This window comes from Equus quagga, chromosome 3, assembly GCF_021613505.1.
Source record: "Equus quagga isolate Etosha38 chromosome 3, UCLA_HA_Equagga_1.0, whole genome shotgun sequence".
Classification (NCBI taxonomy): domain Eukaryota; kingdom Metazoa; phylum Chordata; class Mammalia; order Perissodactyla; family Equidae; genus Equus; species Equus quagga.
In genome coordinates this window covers 38,944,747-38,962,499 of record NC_060269.1, presented here as the reverse complement: position 1 = coordinate 38,962,499, position 17,753 = coordinate 38,944,747, and the positions used below count along the sequence as shown (strand labels likewise).

The window sequence follows — 17,753 nt, the reverse complement described above, 5'->3', positions numbered from 1 at the left end:
TTGGACTAACTTTAGGTATCATAGCAACAGGGGCTCACCAGTTGAGGGTAAAGTAGGAAGGGGAGAGAAATGGTGTGAATTACAGGCTATTCTGAAAGACATGCAGTTTTATTCCTTTGAAGTATATCAGAAAATATTTCCTGGTATAGGTCCCAGAGATTGACTTTAGTGAGTAGATATATTTGTAATTAGTAGAATTTCACATAAATGTGCTAAAATCCTAGGGAATATTTTATTATTGACTGAAGTAAGTTATGCAGTTTTCTTCATTGTGTTAATTTGCTTAGCAAACCCTTTCCTAATAGTTAATGTAGACTTAGAGCTCAGTCCGAGACAAGTTGAGTTATCAGAAATGCTCCTTATAAATGAGTAGCATTTCATAATTTTTGGCTCCCAGTGTGTGAAAAAGGAGTCCACAGAATTTTTGGTTTTATGTTGATTGGACACACTTGAGAGTGGTGTCGTTTTATTGATTAGCAATTTATCAAAAGAATTAGTCACGTCACAGAAGTGAATATAAAAGTATGTATCTGCTGTGCAGTCACGGCTTGTGTGTCCTCAGATCCTCGCCTCACCATTCCCATGTTCCGCCGCAGGGGGCTCGCCTACAGGCTGCAGTTCCTCGTGCCCCAATCAGCCGGCATCTGGCTGGTTCAGCCACCTGGAGGCTCTGCAGAAGGACGGGAGGTGGGAGGAAAGAAGCAACAGGGTATTTCTCCTTCCCTCTCTGGCAACGTCACTGGTAGTGGCTGGGTCTTGTCCATGGCTCCAGCTACTTGGAGACAGGTCTGCCATGTTTCCAGCGTTCTCTGGGTAGCCCATACTCCAGCTCCAGCAATGCTAAGGCTTCCTCCCATCTCCCAGCCCTGGGGCAGGAGTGGTTTCGTGCTGTGGGGAATCTCCTAAATTGCCTCATTCATGCCCTCTTTGATGTCTCAGCTCTTCTATCATCTGTGTAATAAAGCCTCAGCATTAAATTGTTCTCTTTTACATGGTAAGAGCGGTTTCGTTTTCCTGACATATGTATTTTATAGAACAAATTTGCTTTTATTTCATAGCTTATAGTCTTTTGGATGTTGATAAAGGAAATGTTAAATTATTCATTACCTCAGTTAATGTTTCATCAGCTTGCTATTGCATTTAGGTAATGGGGCAAAGAAGAATAAGAGAAAACAACTCAGCTGCCCTCAAGGAGCTCATTCTGGTTGGGAGACAGCTTTACCAGAGCGTGGGAGCTGAGAAGGAATACCTAGACTTGGGTAGTGGTGGGACTGACATCTGAGAATCTTGCCAGGTGCTCAGATCTTCCTCAAGTGGATGAGGAAGAAGGGCATTACCAGTGGAAGCAGCAGTTTGTACAGACACTAGTCGCACACATGGCTGCAGGAGCATCTGTTGGGTTAGGCACAGTGGAGGAAGAGGAAGCTAGAAAGATAGCCAGGCTAAAGCACAAAGGGCACTGAAGACTCCACCAAGCACTTGGACTTTATCCTCTTGGTGGTGAGGAACGGTGAAGAAGATGTTCAGCAGGGGAATTATATGAACAGATTGATCCTTTAGAAAGGTCCCTCCTGAATGGGGGTGGAGGCAGAGAACCTGGCCAGGCAGTCAGTGCAGAAGTCTTGACTGAGGGGGACAATGTTTGAACAGAAGCCTGAATTAAACCAGAAGATTTGGGGAAGGGGAAAAATCAAGATATACTAAGAAACTAGAATATGTAGAACTTGGTGATTTATAGTGGGGGATGTGTTGGGAGTTGTCCTTAAATGATGGCCTGTTGTACTCAGAGATCAGGAAATTCTTGTTTGGTTAGGCTAAATAAATCTTAAAACTAAAAGACTGTTCCTCAAATTGGGGTCACAGTGTCTCCTTGGAGGTGTCATGCACATTTCTGGACTGTTTATGCTGCTTTATGCTCTGGATGTGTTTTAGGTTCCAAACAAGTTATGGTGGCAGCACAACTCTGGTTTTACAAACAAACCAAACCAATGATTTTTTTGAAAAACCATTCACTATTCCCCTCCCCGTGCCCCCTCGCCCCCCCCCCCCCACGCCAGTATCGTTTTCCTGGCCCTGATCTAGCCAGTCTCTCTCCACTTGTCATGAAATTTATTGACTATCTCATCTCCTTCCTCTACCAGTCACACCTTTCTTATCTTCTGATTAAATAAAAGAATTAGCCTCTTCACTTATTCAAGAAATTGTTTCATGGATGCTAGTGTCTAAGGGTTTCAGAAGTCTAGCAATGAAACGTCCCCTGCTAATTGGGGATGTTTGAGAAAACCTATAAGGTTTGCTTATTATCATGCCCTCCACATGCCAGAGACTGTGTGTTGAGTATTTTACAAGTTAAAAGATCACAATGCTTGCCCTTTAGGAGCTCAACATCTGAAAACAAACCTATAGAGGTAGAAACTGGCAAGAAGAAAATGTTAGAAACAATATCTGCCTTAAATTACCTACAGTAGGATTTGGATGGGTAGCCGCTCAGAGTTATGGCCAGGTGTTAGTAGCCTTGATAGCTAACACTACCGAACGTTGTTCTTTGAAGATTTAAGATTGAGTATAGGAGTTGAGAGCCTGGGTTCTGGGGGTCTGACTTCCTGGCTCTCCCACTTATTATATGTGTCACCTTGGCCAAATTACTTAATCTTTATGCTTCCTCCATTATCTGTAAGATGAGGATCATCATAGTATCTGCCCTAGGATTGCTGAGAGGATTAAATGGCAAATGTATGTGATGTGCATTGCACACCTCCTGACGTGATGCAGTGTGCAGTGAGTACTTGCTGTTGATCATAACTGAACCCAGAGAGAAGGCTCCTAAAGCTCACTTGAGAAGGGTGTGCTGTGTGAGTTCCAAGGGGCATTGCTTTCCTTTCACGTGAAAGCTGTTGTGGCTGACCCTGAGATCCTTTGTAGTCTCTTTTGTTAATTGCAAAGAAAATGCTTTTTCAGGACAAGTTAGTCTTTTGAGTTTCCAAGCTACCTCTTTGATCACATCATACATAATTGGTATCGCTTCTGGGCATTTCCAGAAACAAGTTTGAAGGCCAGCAGGTGGTGGGTGACACCTTAGAAGAGACTCAGGCATCACTGCCTCTCTGAAACCTTCCATTGGTATCCATCACCTCCCTCCTCATTCCAGTTCAACACATATTAATTGAGCACCTGTATTAGGCTCCAGGGATACAAGGATGAACAGATGATTCCCATCCTCGTGAAACAGTGTACTATGTAAACAAATTCGATCCACTGTAATGCAAGCACAAATGGAAGTGTGAAAAAGGTCAGAGAGGTACACAGGAAGAATAGTAAGGAAAGTTTCACAGATTTGTTGACGTCTCAGTAGATTTTGATTGGAATAAGAATGGGGAAAGTCACGGATCAGCATGGTTTGTACAGGAGAATGGGACAGTATGTGTGTAGGGGGATGTGATAGGATGTGAAATGAAGATGTGGGCAGAAGCTGGATCATGTAAGGGCTTGGCCTTTGACACGTGGATATTGGGGGCATGGAATGATTTTAGGCAACAGAATGCTGTAAGATTTGCGTTTTTACCAGCATCATCCTCGTACAGAAGATGAACTTGAGAAAGATGGTGGAGATCCTGGCAGGTTCCTGTCCTCACTGCAGATTCTTTGAGGCCAGTGACAGAGTCCTATTGACTTCTGTATCCCTAAAGCCTAGTAGTTTATAGATATTGAAGAAATTTTTTGTAATAAAGGCAGGCCAAGTTGAATTCTCCATTTCTGCATCCTGTCCTCAGAACATGCTGACCTGGACCTCCATCTGTCATAAGCAGCTTGACTAAGATCATAATAAATTCTTTTTTCTTGGCGTTCTTTTAACTGGCACTCTCTATTTACTAGCCCCTCTGTGCAACTGTAGTGTGGTGATGATTGATGTTTATAATTCTGACCCCGAGGTGCTTCAAGCTTTCTAAATCATCAAAAAAAGATTAAAGTATATTCAATATCGCTGTAATGTTTGTGTGTTTTACTGCATTCTTATTCTTTGGAAATTGATGGTTTATCAAGTGCCTGTGTACTCATGTGCTCATAGGCACAGTGAGAGGCTGTGATCACCCACAACTCTTCACTCCCTCGCAGTGCGAGGCACCGGGAGTTTATTAGCAATACATGCTCAGAAATAAGCAAGCAAAACAAACCTAGGTGCTCTTCATGCCTGGAAGGAGGAAGCAGGTTGGCCCCAAAGGGGCAGATTGGACAGAGATGAGAGAGAAAGTGGTGTTTGGAGAAACAGTGGGAGTGATAAAGCAAGAACTGGTACAGACCAGCGAGTCAGGCAGTTTACAAGCCAGCCCACGGTGCAGCCCAGCCCAGGAAGAGCAGGGCTCAGGGCCAGGACACCAGCTTCGTGTCCTTGTGTGCCTTGACCTGGGTCATCAGGCTTGGGTTTGGCAGCATTCTCCACCAGCTATATTTGTATTGCAGTAACAACTGTTCAGTAAAAAGCCAAACATTAGCAAGTGAAAACATCAATAACTAGAGCATCCTGTTCCACACACACACACATCTTCTCATGAAAACCGTTATTACTGCAGAACTGATAGTATTATTCGGCCTAAAATGAAGAACTCCGAACAGAAGCTGTAAGATGGCTCCATTTTGTAACCTGGCTTCCCTAAAAAGCATGTGATGTTGTTACCAGGAGGGAGTTTTGCTGTTTGGGATTTCTTTTGGGGGTTGTATACTACAATAAGTAGAAATGCCTCTTACATTTTGTTGTATAGATTTGTTTTTAAAATCTCTGTGTTTGATCAACAAGTTACGCCTGTCAGGGCGACACACTCATCGTCCCAGGCCGGAGAGCCCGTCCCCGACCCCCAGGGATTCTCTTTGCCTCCCTTTAGGCAAAGGCGCCTGAACTCTAGAGCTGGCTTGACTGTTTGCCAGCTCTGTGATTTGGGCGAGTCTTACAGTCTCTCTGGGTCTTGGTTTTTTCTTTTTCTGAAATAGTGGAATACTACGAATTCCTTCTTTACAGGGTTGCTGTTAGGGTGAAATAAAATGGTGGATGTGAAAATGCTTAACTGGAAAGCCCTATAGAAATAATAATATACTAAATATACTAAAGAACATCATAAATATTCTAATAAAAAATAGAAATATGTTTCATCAGCGAGCACAATGTCCTCAAAAATTTCCCCCAAGTAGAGTGGGGAGAATGAGCTCTATTGAATTCCTACTATAGAGTAGAGGTTCTAGCTGTTACTTTATCCACTCTGCAAGGCAGATATCAAACCTCTGTTTCAGAGATGAGGAAACTGAGGCTTCCAGTCACGCAGCTGTATATTCATAGTGGGAGTGGGATTTGGACCTGACTTCAGAACCTAATGCTCCTTTCTCCTTGTCTCTAGTTGTCTGTCTTATTCCCAACCCCCACCCCCACCCCAGAGTTCTTAAAAGCTGTTCATACCCTTTTGGGCTAGGGGGTCTACTAGTCATTTCTTGGTCATTCGCTCCTGACAGTGGGCAGTGTGGGATCCAGAGGAACTCCTCAGCTCCGAGGGCCTCTGGAGGGACCAGCAGCTCAGGGAGAGTCAGGGCGTAGGGCCTGCTCAGGCTCCACTTTTAGGGGCTGGGCCAGGCCTGGACTGAAAGCGTGGAGGCAGGCATCCCACCTTCCTAGCTTTGAGGGAGTGGCTACAGCCCTGTAGTTTCCAGAAGTTCATTCTTTCTCTGTCAAGGTGTTTTCCAACCTCACTGATGTTGTTTGTGAGCTGCCTCTTGGACTCTCCTCTCAGGAATCAATGCCTCTCATGTATTCTGACCAGCTCCTTGTTCTGCTTGCAGAGGGAGTGAGATTAACTTTATTCCATGTAGTAACCACTCTACTGAGCTTTTCTGGGACCTTCCCTGTTAACTTTGATGTCAGGTATTGGGGGAAAGGATCCCGATGTAGCAGTTTATTAAATACCCAGGGTGACCCACCGCTGCATGTATTTTCTTTTTTATATGAACTTCTCCTGATTCCAGAGAGACAGAGTTAGCTTGTGAACTGGAGCTGCCCACACAGAGAACCAGAGATAATGCCCGTTGAAGGCCAAATTGAATATTCAGGGAGGATGTCAGCGTGTGGGAGAAACATTTGTTCAGATCTGTGGATCTGAGAGGAGCTGTGTGTCGTGTTTCCATAGGTTCTCAACAGGAGGTGCGTAGAAGCGGCGGTGATGACAGGCCTGGCGCTGAACTGCCGCATAAACAAGAAGTCCTTGTTTGACAGGAAGCACTACTTCTATGCAGACCTCCCTGTAAGTATGCTTTGTGACCCGCCCTCTGTGCGTGCTCAGTGCTGGGGGTTTGGAGCAAGGGAGGCTGGCTGTGCCTCTCCTGTTTGCAGTCAGAGCTCTGTCCGTCTCAGCGGGCACTTCTGGCCAGCCCTGATGAAGGCAGGTGCCCCCCGACGTTTGCTAGATTGGATGTGATTGTCCTGATTGCTGACTCCTTCCTTAGCCTCATGCTTCTGGTGGCTCGCTCATAATTGAACGGGGAGTAGAAGCCGCCAGTGTTCTCAGGCTCGGCCCAGCCGTGGTGTTTGCTGCTAATTGCCTGTTAGGACAAAAGCTAACTTTGTGGCTGATGCCGTGGTAAACGCATACTGTAGCTCTGTAGACAGTGAGAGCGTCCCTCTTTTAAGCTTAAGTTCCTAATAATAGGACTGTCTCCGTTGGAGACACTTCTGTCATCTCACAAGGGGTAAATCAGTGGACACTAATAAGCAGAAACATGCACCAGAAGCCTGACTAACAGCAGTAATTGGCTGAGCAGTAAACCCAATATTAACCTGCTTTCTCCTTAAAATTAGAAAGTTTGTTTAAGAGAAGCCAGTGTGAACTACAGCCAATTTTTCATAATATTGAACTGAACCAAAACTGTGATGTTGAGTGTGTTTCCTAAAATAATGTTTAATTCTATCTGAGCCTCTGATAGTAAGTATGGCCCTCCTTCAGATTTAGAAAAACAGTAGTGACAATGTGGCTTCACATTATTCTCCTTGAACTGAAGATTAGGGTGAGCTGTTTTTTAATGTTTTTAATGGGTGAGGGCAGGAGTAAAATTAAATAAAAATGCAGTTAGAACCTGAATTCTCCAATTGCTGCTGCTTTTCCCCTCTGGCTGCCAGCCTTTTAGCAAATTATGCTGCTTAGTAGGATGGAGAGAATTAAACTGCGTTTTTTCATCTTTAAAAGTGGTAACCAGTTTGGTTAAGGTGGGAGACTGACCAATATGTGACTAAAATGAGATGTTTTGATTATCTGTGGCTTTCTCTTCTCTCTAGCCCAGGTAGCTCAGATAATCTAGGGTTAGTCTTGCTAAATCTTACATGGAACATACTTATGCTAAAGAAGTATTTGTTGTTTATCTGAATAAACAATTTATTCAGATTATTACATGGAACATACTTATGCTAAAGAAGTATTTGTTGTTTATCTGAATAAACAATTTATTCAAATTATTCAAATTGGACTTTAACTGAGCATCCTGTGTTTTTTCTGACAACCCTGCTCAGAATTTAATTTTTACAAATTGAGACTTCCTATTTCAGTCCAGGGAATGAGTTGGCCTAATGCAGTGGTTTTCAAAGTATGTTCCCCAGGCCACTAGCATCAGCATCTCCTGGGAAGTTGTTAGAAATATAAATTCTCACGTGCCTCCCCAGACCTGCGGAATCAGAAACTCGTCAGGTGGGGCCAGACAGTCTGAGTTTTGATTAGCCTGCTGAGTGATTCAGATGCAGCTAGAGTTTGAAAAATGCTGGCCTGCTGACTAGGAGCGCAGACTCTGGAGCTAGACCATCTGAGTTGAAATCCTGATGTTAGTACTTACTAGCTCTGTGGCTTTGGGCAAGGCCCTGTACCTCCCTCATAGGGTTGTCATGAGGGTTAAAGTGGGTAAGGCACTGAGGACAGTGTCTGGACCACAGACGCTGCAGATGCTTCAGATGCTTCAGCTGTTACTCTGTTTCTCTCCAGTTCTCCGTGTTGACCCGCCATATCTTCAGTGTGTGTTGATGATGCATGTGTCATTTGAAAGTAATTCTTCCTCTCCACTTAGAAGGAGGTGAGGGATTCCCTGCAACACCCATCAGTATGTCAGTACTGCGTACTTTCCATTAGCCGCGTGTGAGTGTCACAGCGTTTTTTGGCTAGAGGAGCAGGGAAGTTGGGTCAGGGAGGGCAGCTGGCATGCGTGGTTAGCTTACAGAGCAGGAACAAAACAAGCTTAAGCGCACCAGCAACTTCTGTCAGCCCCGCTGAGAGTAGATGGCAGAATGCTTAGCCAGCACTTCCCAATAAGGGGGGTTCTGTCAGGAGCCCAGTAATCAGATGCGGGGTTTAGGCTAATGAGCTAAGTGGAAACAATAAATTCTTTTCTTAGAGGTCTCTGACAGTGAGATTATTGTTATTCCCCAAAATGGTACTTTGGTAAGGAAGATGAGATTCGTGTTGTGTGTTGCATCATTATTGGGGGTAGGGGGCTGCAGGGAACGCAAAGGGGGATGGGAAAAGCCAGAAGAGGCCAGACTAAATTATGGCTGCAGTGCATAAACTAATTTTTCTTCTCCTTTTCCTTTTTTCTTTTTGTTTTGTTGTGTTGTGTTTTTAAGTAAGCCTGTAGTTTTGTGACATTAAAAGCAATAGTAAACTGGACCTAGCTTTTATATCTGGACTAATGACTGTGTAACCCATGTTTGTGTGCAGGCAGGCTACCAAATTACCCAGCAAAGGCTCCCAATCGCTGTGAATGGGAGCCTGATGTACAGCTTCTGTGCAGGCAAGAACCGGAGTCAGGTGATCAACAAGACAGCGAGGGTCAAGCAGATCCAGCTGGAGCAAGACAGTGGCAAAAGCCTCCACGATGACCTGCGCTCTCAGACGCTCATTGATTTGAACAGGGCGGGTAGGCTTGGAGATTTTCCGCTATTTTTCCTTCCAGCCACCTCTCTTCTCCTCCAGAGTTCTCCCAACCCAAGTGAGGAAACAGGCCCAGGAACATGACAGATGGAGATGAAAATATCAGCTTTGGTGTTGGCATAGCTGATTAGAGAGCATGGCTTGAACTGTGATTACTATTGGGTTTGCTAATAATCCACCCCTAAAATGAGGCAGATGTAGCTACCTAGTCACGGACCCAACAGCTGGACATCTTAAGTGGCCTTTAAAGAAATGAACCAAAGTTAAAAATCAAAATGTAGGGGGAAGAGAGAAACAATTCAGAGTCTAGAACCCACTTTGAGAGTCCTTCAGTAACGCAGGGTTTTCCTGAGACTTCGGCCTAACTTATCTGCTGATCCAATTGGAGAGCTCCAGTCAGACTGACCCTGCCTCTCTTTGGTAGGAGTTGGCCTGCTGGAAGTGGTCCTGGAGCCCGATATGTCCTGTGGAGAAGAGGCGGCAACAGCAGTCAGGGAGCTGCAGCTGATACTTCAAGCCCTGGGGACCAGCCAGGCAAATATGGCAGGTGAAGCCGCAGGAGCTGTGTCCCTCCTCCTTTACCTCCTCCCTTTCTGCTTCCAGGCTCTCTTCTCACTGGAGTTTTGTTCTCTGCATCAGCTACATTGAGGTGGTATACCTCCTTTTTTCAGCCTTTTGCACTCTTGTTTGTTTTGTTTTGTTTTGTTTGTTCTTAGAATTTTCCTTGGATTCTTTTCTGAGCACCCAACCATGGTAAACACACAAACAACAGTGCAGAGAGACTAAGCCCAAGAAGGTGAGATTACGAGGCAAAGGACTAGATGCTTTCTGCTGGCTTCATGCATCAAAATGTTGAGGATTAATAAAATAATGTGTTTGAACAGTTTCATCTTTCTCAGAAGGGAGAAGCTGTGTTTACCCAGAATAACTCTTAGTTTGTGAGTGCTGTGTGGGTGGCAGGTTTTTGCTGTTTGATGCTTTTCCGTTAGGTCTCTTTCTTTTCCATCTTTTGTAGAATTTTCATCCATGTACAGCTGAAGCCAAATTCTAGCAACTATAAGCTAAGGTTACGATTTCACAAAACTTTAACTTTGAAATAAAATCTTAAGTTCAGTAGAAATATAGTAAGAAATTAAACAAAGAAAAAAATACTTGTACCCTTGAGACCAAGCAAACTGGATATCATTGATTACATTGGATTAAACTGGATATAAAGATTGATTGAGTATTGGTCAAACTCAGTTTCTTCATGGCTCGCTGCCTTGGTCCCTTCCTAATGCTGCCTTGCTGGTCCTGAAGTCCCTGGAAGTTCATTTCTCCCATGGTTTTCCACTGTTTTCTGTTCCCAGGGGCTTTTTAAAAATTGCCGCCCGCAGAGCACTCCCTGATAGAGTGGAGGAAGGATACAAGTTCTGCATATGCAGTTGTTGATCTGTACTCAGTACAGTGGTGTGTTAGTGAGGGTTCTCCAGAGAAACAGAACCAATAGAATGTGTGTGTGTGTTATAAAAATACGTATGTGTGTTTATATATAAGAGATTTATTATAAGGACTTGGCTTATGTGCTTATGGAGGCTGAGAAGTCCTAAGATGTGCAGTCAGCAAGCTCCGGGAGAGTCAGTGCAGGAGAGCTCTTGCAGGAGAGCAAGCTCCAGGATTGCCAGTGGAATAGTTCTAGTCCACGTCCAAGGGCCTGAGACTCAGGAGAGCCAATGCTGTAAAAGTCCGAAGGCAGAAGACTGATGTTGCAGCTCCAAGACAAGTAGAGAGAGCAAATTACCCCCTACTCAGCCTTTTTTTCTATTGAGGCCTTCAGCGGATTGAATGCGGCCCATCCACAGTGGGAAGGCAATCTGCTTTATTCAGTCTACCATTCTAATGTTAATCTCATCCAGAAACACCCTCACAGACACTCCCAGAATAATGTTCAGCCAAATATCTGGGTACCCCATGGCCCAGTCAAGTTGACACATAAAATTAACCATCATAAGTGGTCCAGTGGGTGCAAGTAAATACCAGTGATTATGATGCTTCATCTCTCTACCAGTTTATAATGCTATTTACCAACCTTTTTATGTCTCATAATATATTTGCATGTTACAAAGGGACTTCTGAATTTCTAATGCCACATTTGTCACATGGGACGTCTTACAAGCAACAAATTGTAACATCAGAGCCCTGGTACAAGTTGAATTTGGAGACAGAACTTGCTGATTTGCTATCTTCTTTAAGCCAAAGACTGGAAAAACACAGCCACATAAGTTTGAGTGGTGTAAAGGTTAGCTGCCTACAAATTTGTGTTATAGAAGTGAGGCTCTGTTTTAGAATAAAAGCGCTCTCCATTTTAGGTTTATGGCTCATGCTGCTTTTTTACCCCCAGAACATAAATGAAATATGGGCAGTTTGAATGGCTATCCATTTATGCACTGAGTGTTGATTCTCTGTTGCTTTAAAAAAGTTTTTATTATTCCATTCTTCCTCAAAATAACTGTTTCCTACCAAACTTATGGAATAATAAACAGGCCACCTGTTAGCTGAGAAATAGTCCCATCTGGGACCTTGCCAAGAAATAAACCATAACGCAAGAACTCATCAGTCAGTGACAGCTGAGAGGGTTCATTAAATCGCATTTGTTGTGACACTTTTTGTTGCTTTTAAATACAAATCCAACAGCTTTGCCCCTAGCACAGCAGCAGAGTTGCTCTGGTTGTTATACAGTGCTCTGGGGATTGAAGGTCTGCCTGGAGTCTGTGGGGGTCCAGCTTTTATGCTGTTAGCATTTTATCTGCCCCGAGCCCTTTGCTCATTCTGCTGTCCCACGACCGACCGTAGGACCACTGTGTGTCAGCAGTGGAGACTGCAGCCTGGGAACTGAGGACCACCCTAGGGAGGACCCGTGGACCCCCAGCATGCTTTGGAATGACTCTTACATTGCTCTGGGCTGTGATTCAGTGAGTTCCTGATAGTTTTGCTAATGAGCATGGACCAGCTCAGCCCAGGTTCCAAAAGTCATTTCCTTCTCAGTGGATGTCTGCCACTGTTGAGATCCTCAAGGCAGTCTCTTGAGTTGAATGTGTACTTGATGTAGACGTACTAAATATTTCCATGATAATGATATCTGCCAGTTTGAACATTTAGTAGTGCTCATTGGTTCACTAAACATTTTTTAAAATTAATTTATCATCTCATTTAAACTTTATGACATTCCTGAGAGATAGGTATTATTATCCCTGTTGTACAGGTAGGAAACTGAGGCCTAGAGAAGTTGGGTTATTTGCCCAAGGAAGTGACTGAGCTGGAATTTGATCCAAGGTATGCCCGACTCCAGGAGCCCTTTCTTTAAGCACCGCAACAACACTGCTTCCTAGTGGCAGCGATGACACTGTCATAACAGCCATAGATAATGGCTTAGAGAGGCAGTGTAGCAAAGCATGGGTGCTGAGGGTGCTGAGGTCCCAGACCTGGGTTGGAATCCTGGCCTACACGTCTAGCTGAAGGAACCTGGGCAAGGTGTTTGATTTCTCTGAGCCTCACTTTCTGTACTTATACTTTAAAGGAAGACACCAAAGAGGAAAGGAAGTCATCCTAGTCTTCAGATAGAGTTGGGGCAGCTGGATGGTGTCACCCTTTACTGAGATAGGGAAGATTGGGAGAGGAATGGCAATCTGGAATTCCGTGTTGGATGGAAGTTTGAAATGCCTAAAGGATGCCTAAGTGGCTTTGTCGTTGAAGCTATATTGTAGGGAATGAATGTGGTAAAGTGTATAAAATTGCTCACAGGTCCTGACAGATGGCCTGTGCTCAGTCAAGGTTGGGTGCTTTTATTAACAAGAATAAATAGTATTACTTCTGCGGAATCACCACTCATTTTGGATGAATAAGCTGTGTGAAATATGTTTGATAAAATTTGGTCACATTATTATTTTTTTTGTCAAACCTTGTTATTTAAGTTCTGGAGAGTATTCATCCATCAGAATGAGATAGCTTAACAGACCTTCTCACTAACTTCTCAGGCCCCTGCTGTTTACAGAAACAGTTTTCTCTCCTGATGTTATATCTCTGATGTGTGAATGTGTTTTAGAAAAAAAATATGTGACTGCACCATATCACTGTGCTCAGCGGTATAGTTTTTTAGTTTTGCTGTTACAAACCTCTACTTCTGGAGGGTAGAAATTGAGCTTAATAACATTCTCGTGATGTGTGAACCAAGGCCCTCCCTCAGTGTTGCAGAATGCATTGAAGTAAACCTGACTGGTAAGGCTTTTGCGCACTTGAGGCAATTTAACTTAATTTGTTTAAGAGGTATTTTGTCTTCCCTGGATAGAATGTCTTTTGTTAATGTTTGATACTGTATTTGAATCCAGGCTAGTGAACTCTCTTTCAACACTGCAGGATACTAAATGATTCCTCTCAGACATTTATGTAGTATGGTCTTCTCTGGGAGAGACTGAAATTCATGCTTTTATTCCCTTTCCAAATTAGAATTCTAAATTGTGAAAGATGGTTTCGTTTTTAAAAGCAGGTGAGGTCCAATTCAAGGCTCCCTGAGTTCAAAAAAAGTTGTCTCCCCAAAGGCTTAATATCCATAATATATATAGAACTCTTGCAACTCAACCACAAAACATCAAACAACCCAATCAAAAAATGGGCTGGAGACATGAACAGACATTTCTCCAAAGAAGATATACTGATGGCCAATAGGCACATGAAAAGATGCTCATCATCGCTGATCATCAGGGAAATGCAAATCAAAACTACACTAAGATATCACCTTACACCCATTAGAATGACAAAAATATCTAAAACTAATAGCAACAAATGTTGGAGAGGTTGCGGAGAAAAAGGAACCCTCATACACTGCTGGTGGGAATGCAAACTGGTGCAGCCACTATGGAAAACAGTATGGAGATTCCTCAAAAAATTAAAAATAGAACTACCATACGATCCAGCCATCCCACTACTGGGTATTTATTCAAAGAGCTTGAAGTCAGCAATCCCAAAAGTCCTATGCACCCCAATGTTTATTGCAGCACTGTTTACAATAGCCAAGACATGGAAGCAACCTAAGTGTCCAGCAACAGACGAATGGATAAAGAAGATGTGGTACATATATACAATGGAATACTACTCAGCTGCAAAACAGAACAAAATCATTCCATTTGCAACAACATGGATGGACCTTGCGAGAATTATGTTAAGTGAAATAAGCCAGCGAGAGAAGGACAATCTGTGTATGACTCCACTCATATGAGGAATTTAAAATTATGGACTAAGAACAGTTTAGTGGATACCAGGGGAAAGGTGGGGTGGGGGGTGGGCACAAAGGGTGAAATGGTGTACCTCCAACATGACTGACAAACATTAATGTACAACTGAAATTTCACAAGATTGTAACCTATCAATAACTCAATTAAAAAAAAAAAAGTTGTCTCCCAAGTATTGGGATTTGGTTGAGCAGAGCCCCGTGGACTTTGGAAGTTTCCTTTGAGCTGAATGGGCCTTTGAGATGATTCCAGCTGTAGATTAGTCCTATTCAGACAGAACTTTAGAACTTGTCAGGAACCTACGGTGAGACAGTAACCAGTCTGCTTATTGTTCAGGAAAATACCAGAGTTTTGGCTCGCTCAACAAGGTATTAATTTATTGAACAATTACCATGTGCCAGACCCAGCTCTCGGTTCTGAATAGAGCACTGAAAAAGACATTGTTCCTGCTACACAGAGCTTATATTCACAAGGGAGAAAGATACATTAACAAATAAAACAATTATAGAGATAAGTGCATTAAGGAAATAAATAGGGTGCCATGATAAAGCATAACATTGGAAGGTACAGGCCTTTCAGAGGAGGCAGCATTTATTTGAGACCTGAAGGATGACCCCAGGCCACAGCCAGCGTAGAACTAGGGCATGGACACTCAGGGAGCAGCAAGGCAAAGTCCCTGAGAGGAGAAAAAGCTCAGAATGTGCTCTGAGGTCACAGAGGTAAAGAAGCCGACTGGAGCGGAGGCGTAAGGAGCAGGGGAATATGGCATCAGAGAAGTCAGAAAAGATAGGCAAGGGGTAGATTACCAACGCTGGTAAGAAGTTTGGATGTCATTCCAAGTGCAGTGGGAAGTCATTGAGGGGCTTTTAAGCAAGGGACTGTTTAATGTTTTAGAAAACCGCTCTGTGGAAAGCAGATTTCAGAAGGGTAAGAGTAGGAGCAAGGAGGCCATAAGAAGCTTTTGCAATAGTTCAGATGAAAGAGGGTGTGGACAGGGCTGGTGTCAGTGAAGGTGGAGAGATCAAGATGAGTAGATTCAAGATGGCTTTTAGACATAACAGGGTTTGTTAACAGTATGGAAGGCAAGGGGCAGGAAGAAATCAAGGATGCCTTCAAGGAAGTTTGAGAAGCTAAATGGTGGTGCTATTTACTGAAACTGGGAAGATGAGGACAAGAATGGCTTTGTAGAAGGGCTACTCAGGATTTAGTTTTAGAAATTGAAATACCTGTGAGACCTCCAAGAGGTGGTGTCAAGTAGATATTGAAGGTCAGTGTGGAGCTCAGAGCAGAGGTCTGGGCTGAGGAGAGAAATTTAGGAGTTATCAGCACATGGATTGTATGTATTTAAAACCATGTACCCCTACAGAGAGTGTAAATGAAGAAGACAGTCCTGAGTTTGGATGGGAAAGAAAACACCAGCAAATGAAATGGAAATAGAGTGTCCAGGGAGATAGGAGAGAAACCAAGAGAGCATAAAATCTCAGCAGCCGAGAGAGGAAGATATTTCAAGAAGGCAGGATTAGTTGGTATGTCACATGCTGCTGAGGTGAAGACAAGGTATCCTGCGTTGGATTTGGATTTGGTGACTTTGACGAGGCATTTTCAGAGAGCTGGGCATAGAAGCCAACCTGAAGTGGGTTTAGGAGTAAATGGGAGGTGAGATGGTGGAGACAATATGTGCAAGAAACAAACTAACTAACAAACAAAACTTGTTCAAGAGGATTTGCTGAAAAGAAAATCAGAGAAACCATAGCTGAATAACTGATGAGGAGAGAATTGGGTTCAAGGGAGTAGGTTTTTGGTTTTCAGTTTGTTTTTTTAATGAGAAATCCTATTGCATATGTATATATCAGAAGTAATGCTGAGTGCCAGCCCTGATGGGCCTAGTGCTTAAAGTTTGGCACGCTCTGCTTGGGTGGCCTGGGCATAGAACCACACCACTCATCTGTCAGTAGCCATGCTGTAGCAGCCACTCACATAGAAGAACTAGAAGGACTTACAACTATACACAGCTATGTACTGGGACTCTCAGGGAGGGGGGTGGGGGAAGGAGGAAGATCAGCAACAGATGTTAGCTTAGGGCGAATCTTCCCCTGCAAAAAGAAAAAGAAGTAATGCTGAGAAAGAGAGATTAATGACTGATGTGGGAGAGAAGAGTAGGAGAAGAGATAACTTAAGGCAAGAGAGGTGGAGATTTAAAAAAAGATTTAAAATCTGGGTCCTCAAGGGCCTTCCATTCTGGTCTTAAAGATAAGATTAATTCAAAAAAGACTATAGTCATGTGCTAAATTCTGTGGTATTCATTGTGTATATTCTAATAATTCAGAGGAGCCACCAGTGGTGGCTAGCTTATGGATATGAGTTTCTAGGAGGAGAAGGTGGTAACAATTAAGTGAGACCTTGAAGCTTGAGCAGAGGTTGAAGAAGGGACAGTAACACTGATAAAGAGAATGTACAGGAGCCAGCAGAGTAGACAGGGTCTTGTATGCAGAAAGCTCCTCTGATTAAAGGAGAGCTTTCTCATGGAATGAGTAGTAGAAAATGTGGGTCATGTCAACGAAAACCAGATGAGGGCTCTTGAATACCAAGCAGGGGAGATGAGATGATCCAGCAGGAGCTGGCTATACACTTGAGCAAGCAACAGGAATGATGAAAACCATGTTATAGCAGGCTAAAGTCATAGCCACGTTGTAGGTGACTGGACAAGGAGGGCTTGCGGTGTTAAGTCAGGATGCTCTTCTGTAACCAGGGCCTGAAGTTCCTCAGGCGAGGGTGGCAGCAGTGGAAATGGAGAGGAAATGCCAGATATGAGGGATGTTTGAAGGGAAGAACTGATAGGATCTAGTTGTCAGTTTGGATATAAAGGGTAAAGAAAACAGAAGCAGAAGATGACCAGAAGGTTCCTAGACCAAGAATCTGGTGATGTTAGTAGTGGTGGGGACTTCTTGAGATGCGGGTAAGCACAAATTGTCCCAAAGGTGCTACAGGATTTCATAAAAAATGTTTAGAAGTCCACGCTAGAGTATTTTCTGGACCGAAAGTCACCTTTTCCCTGACTGTTGGCATGGGTGGCACTTGGAGCCGAGGGTGGGTGAGCTCTTTCCCTTTTCTGAGGGAAGGAGTGGAGAGCAAGGCAAGCAGTGGCCGGCAGCCTCCTCAGACCTCAAGAGGAGGAGCTCCTCCTCAAGCTCTGGGGAGACCGCCATTCCCCCATTCAGCCGTGGAGGAATGACAGAGACGACCTCCAAGGGTCTCCTTTTCTTGGCGTGGAATTTATGTATACTATTTTATTATGTTAATATGCTTTTGCTGAGGAATCTTGGAAAATGAATTTATTTATTCAGCTCATCAAAACATCCCGGTTTGTCAGATTACTTTTTAGTTTAAAAACCTGCCCAGGAAAATAAAAATCCAGCAGTTTGTCTTCTCATTGTGTTGTGTTCTGTCTTAGTATAAATATTGTAATCGAAATTGGAGAATAGAGAATTTGAGCTTTACCTTGTAGGGTGTAAAACGTGATTATTTCTTATCTTCATCTCCCTGTTTG

General features: G+C 43.5%; 1 protein-coding gene across 3 annotated transcripts in view; it reads left to right on the top strand.

Annotated features, from left to right (window-relative positions):
* The window catches only part of GATB (glutamyl-tRNA amidotransferase subunit B), a 74,248-nt gene that overhangs the window by 22,547 nt on the left and 33,948 nt on the right, over positions 1-17,753 (top strand). For 2 of the 3 annotated variants that reach the window (XM_046656307.1, XM_046656306.1), the window contains exons 3-5: positions 6,165-6,278; positions 8,730-8,928; positions 9,367-9,489. In XM_046656307.1, the coding sequence (XP_046512263.1) occupies positions 6,165-6,278; positions 8,730-8,928; positions 9,367-9,489 (436 nt within the window). The remainder of the gene's footprint in view (positions 1-6,164; positions 6,279-8,729; positions 8,929-9,366; positions 9,490-17,753) is intronic. The other variant, XM_046656308.1, reaches the window with a different exon arrangement.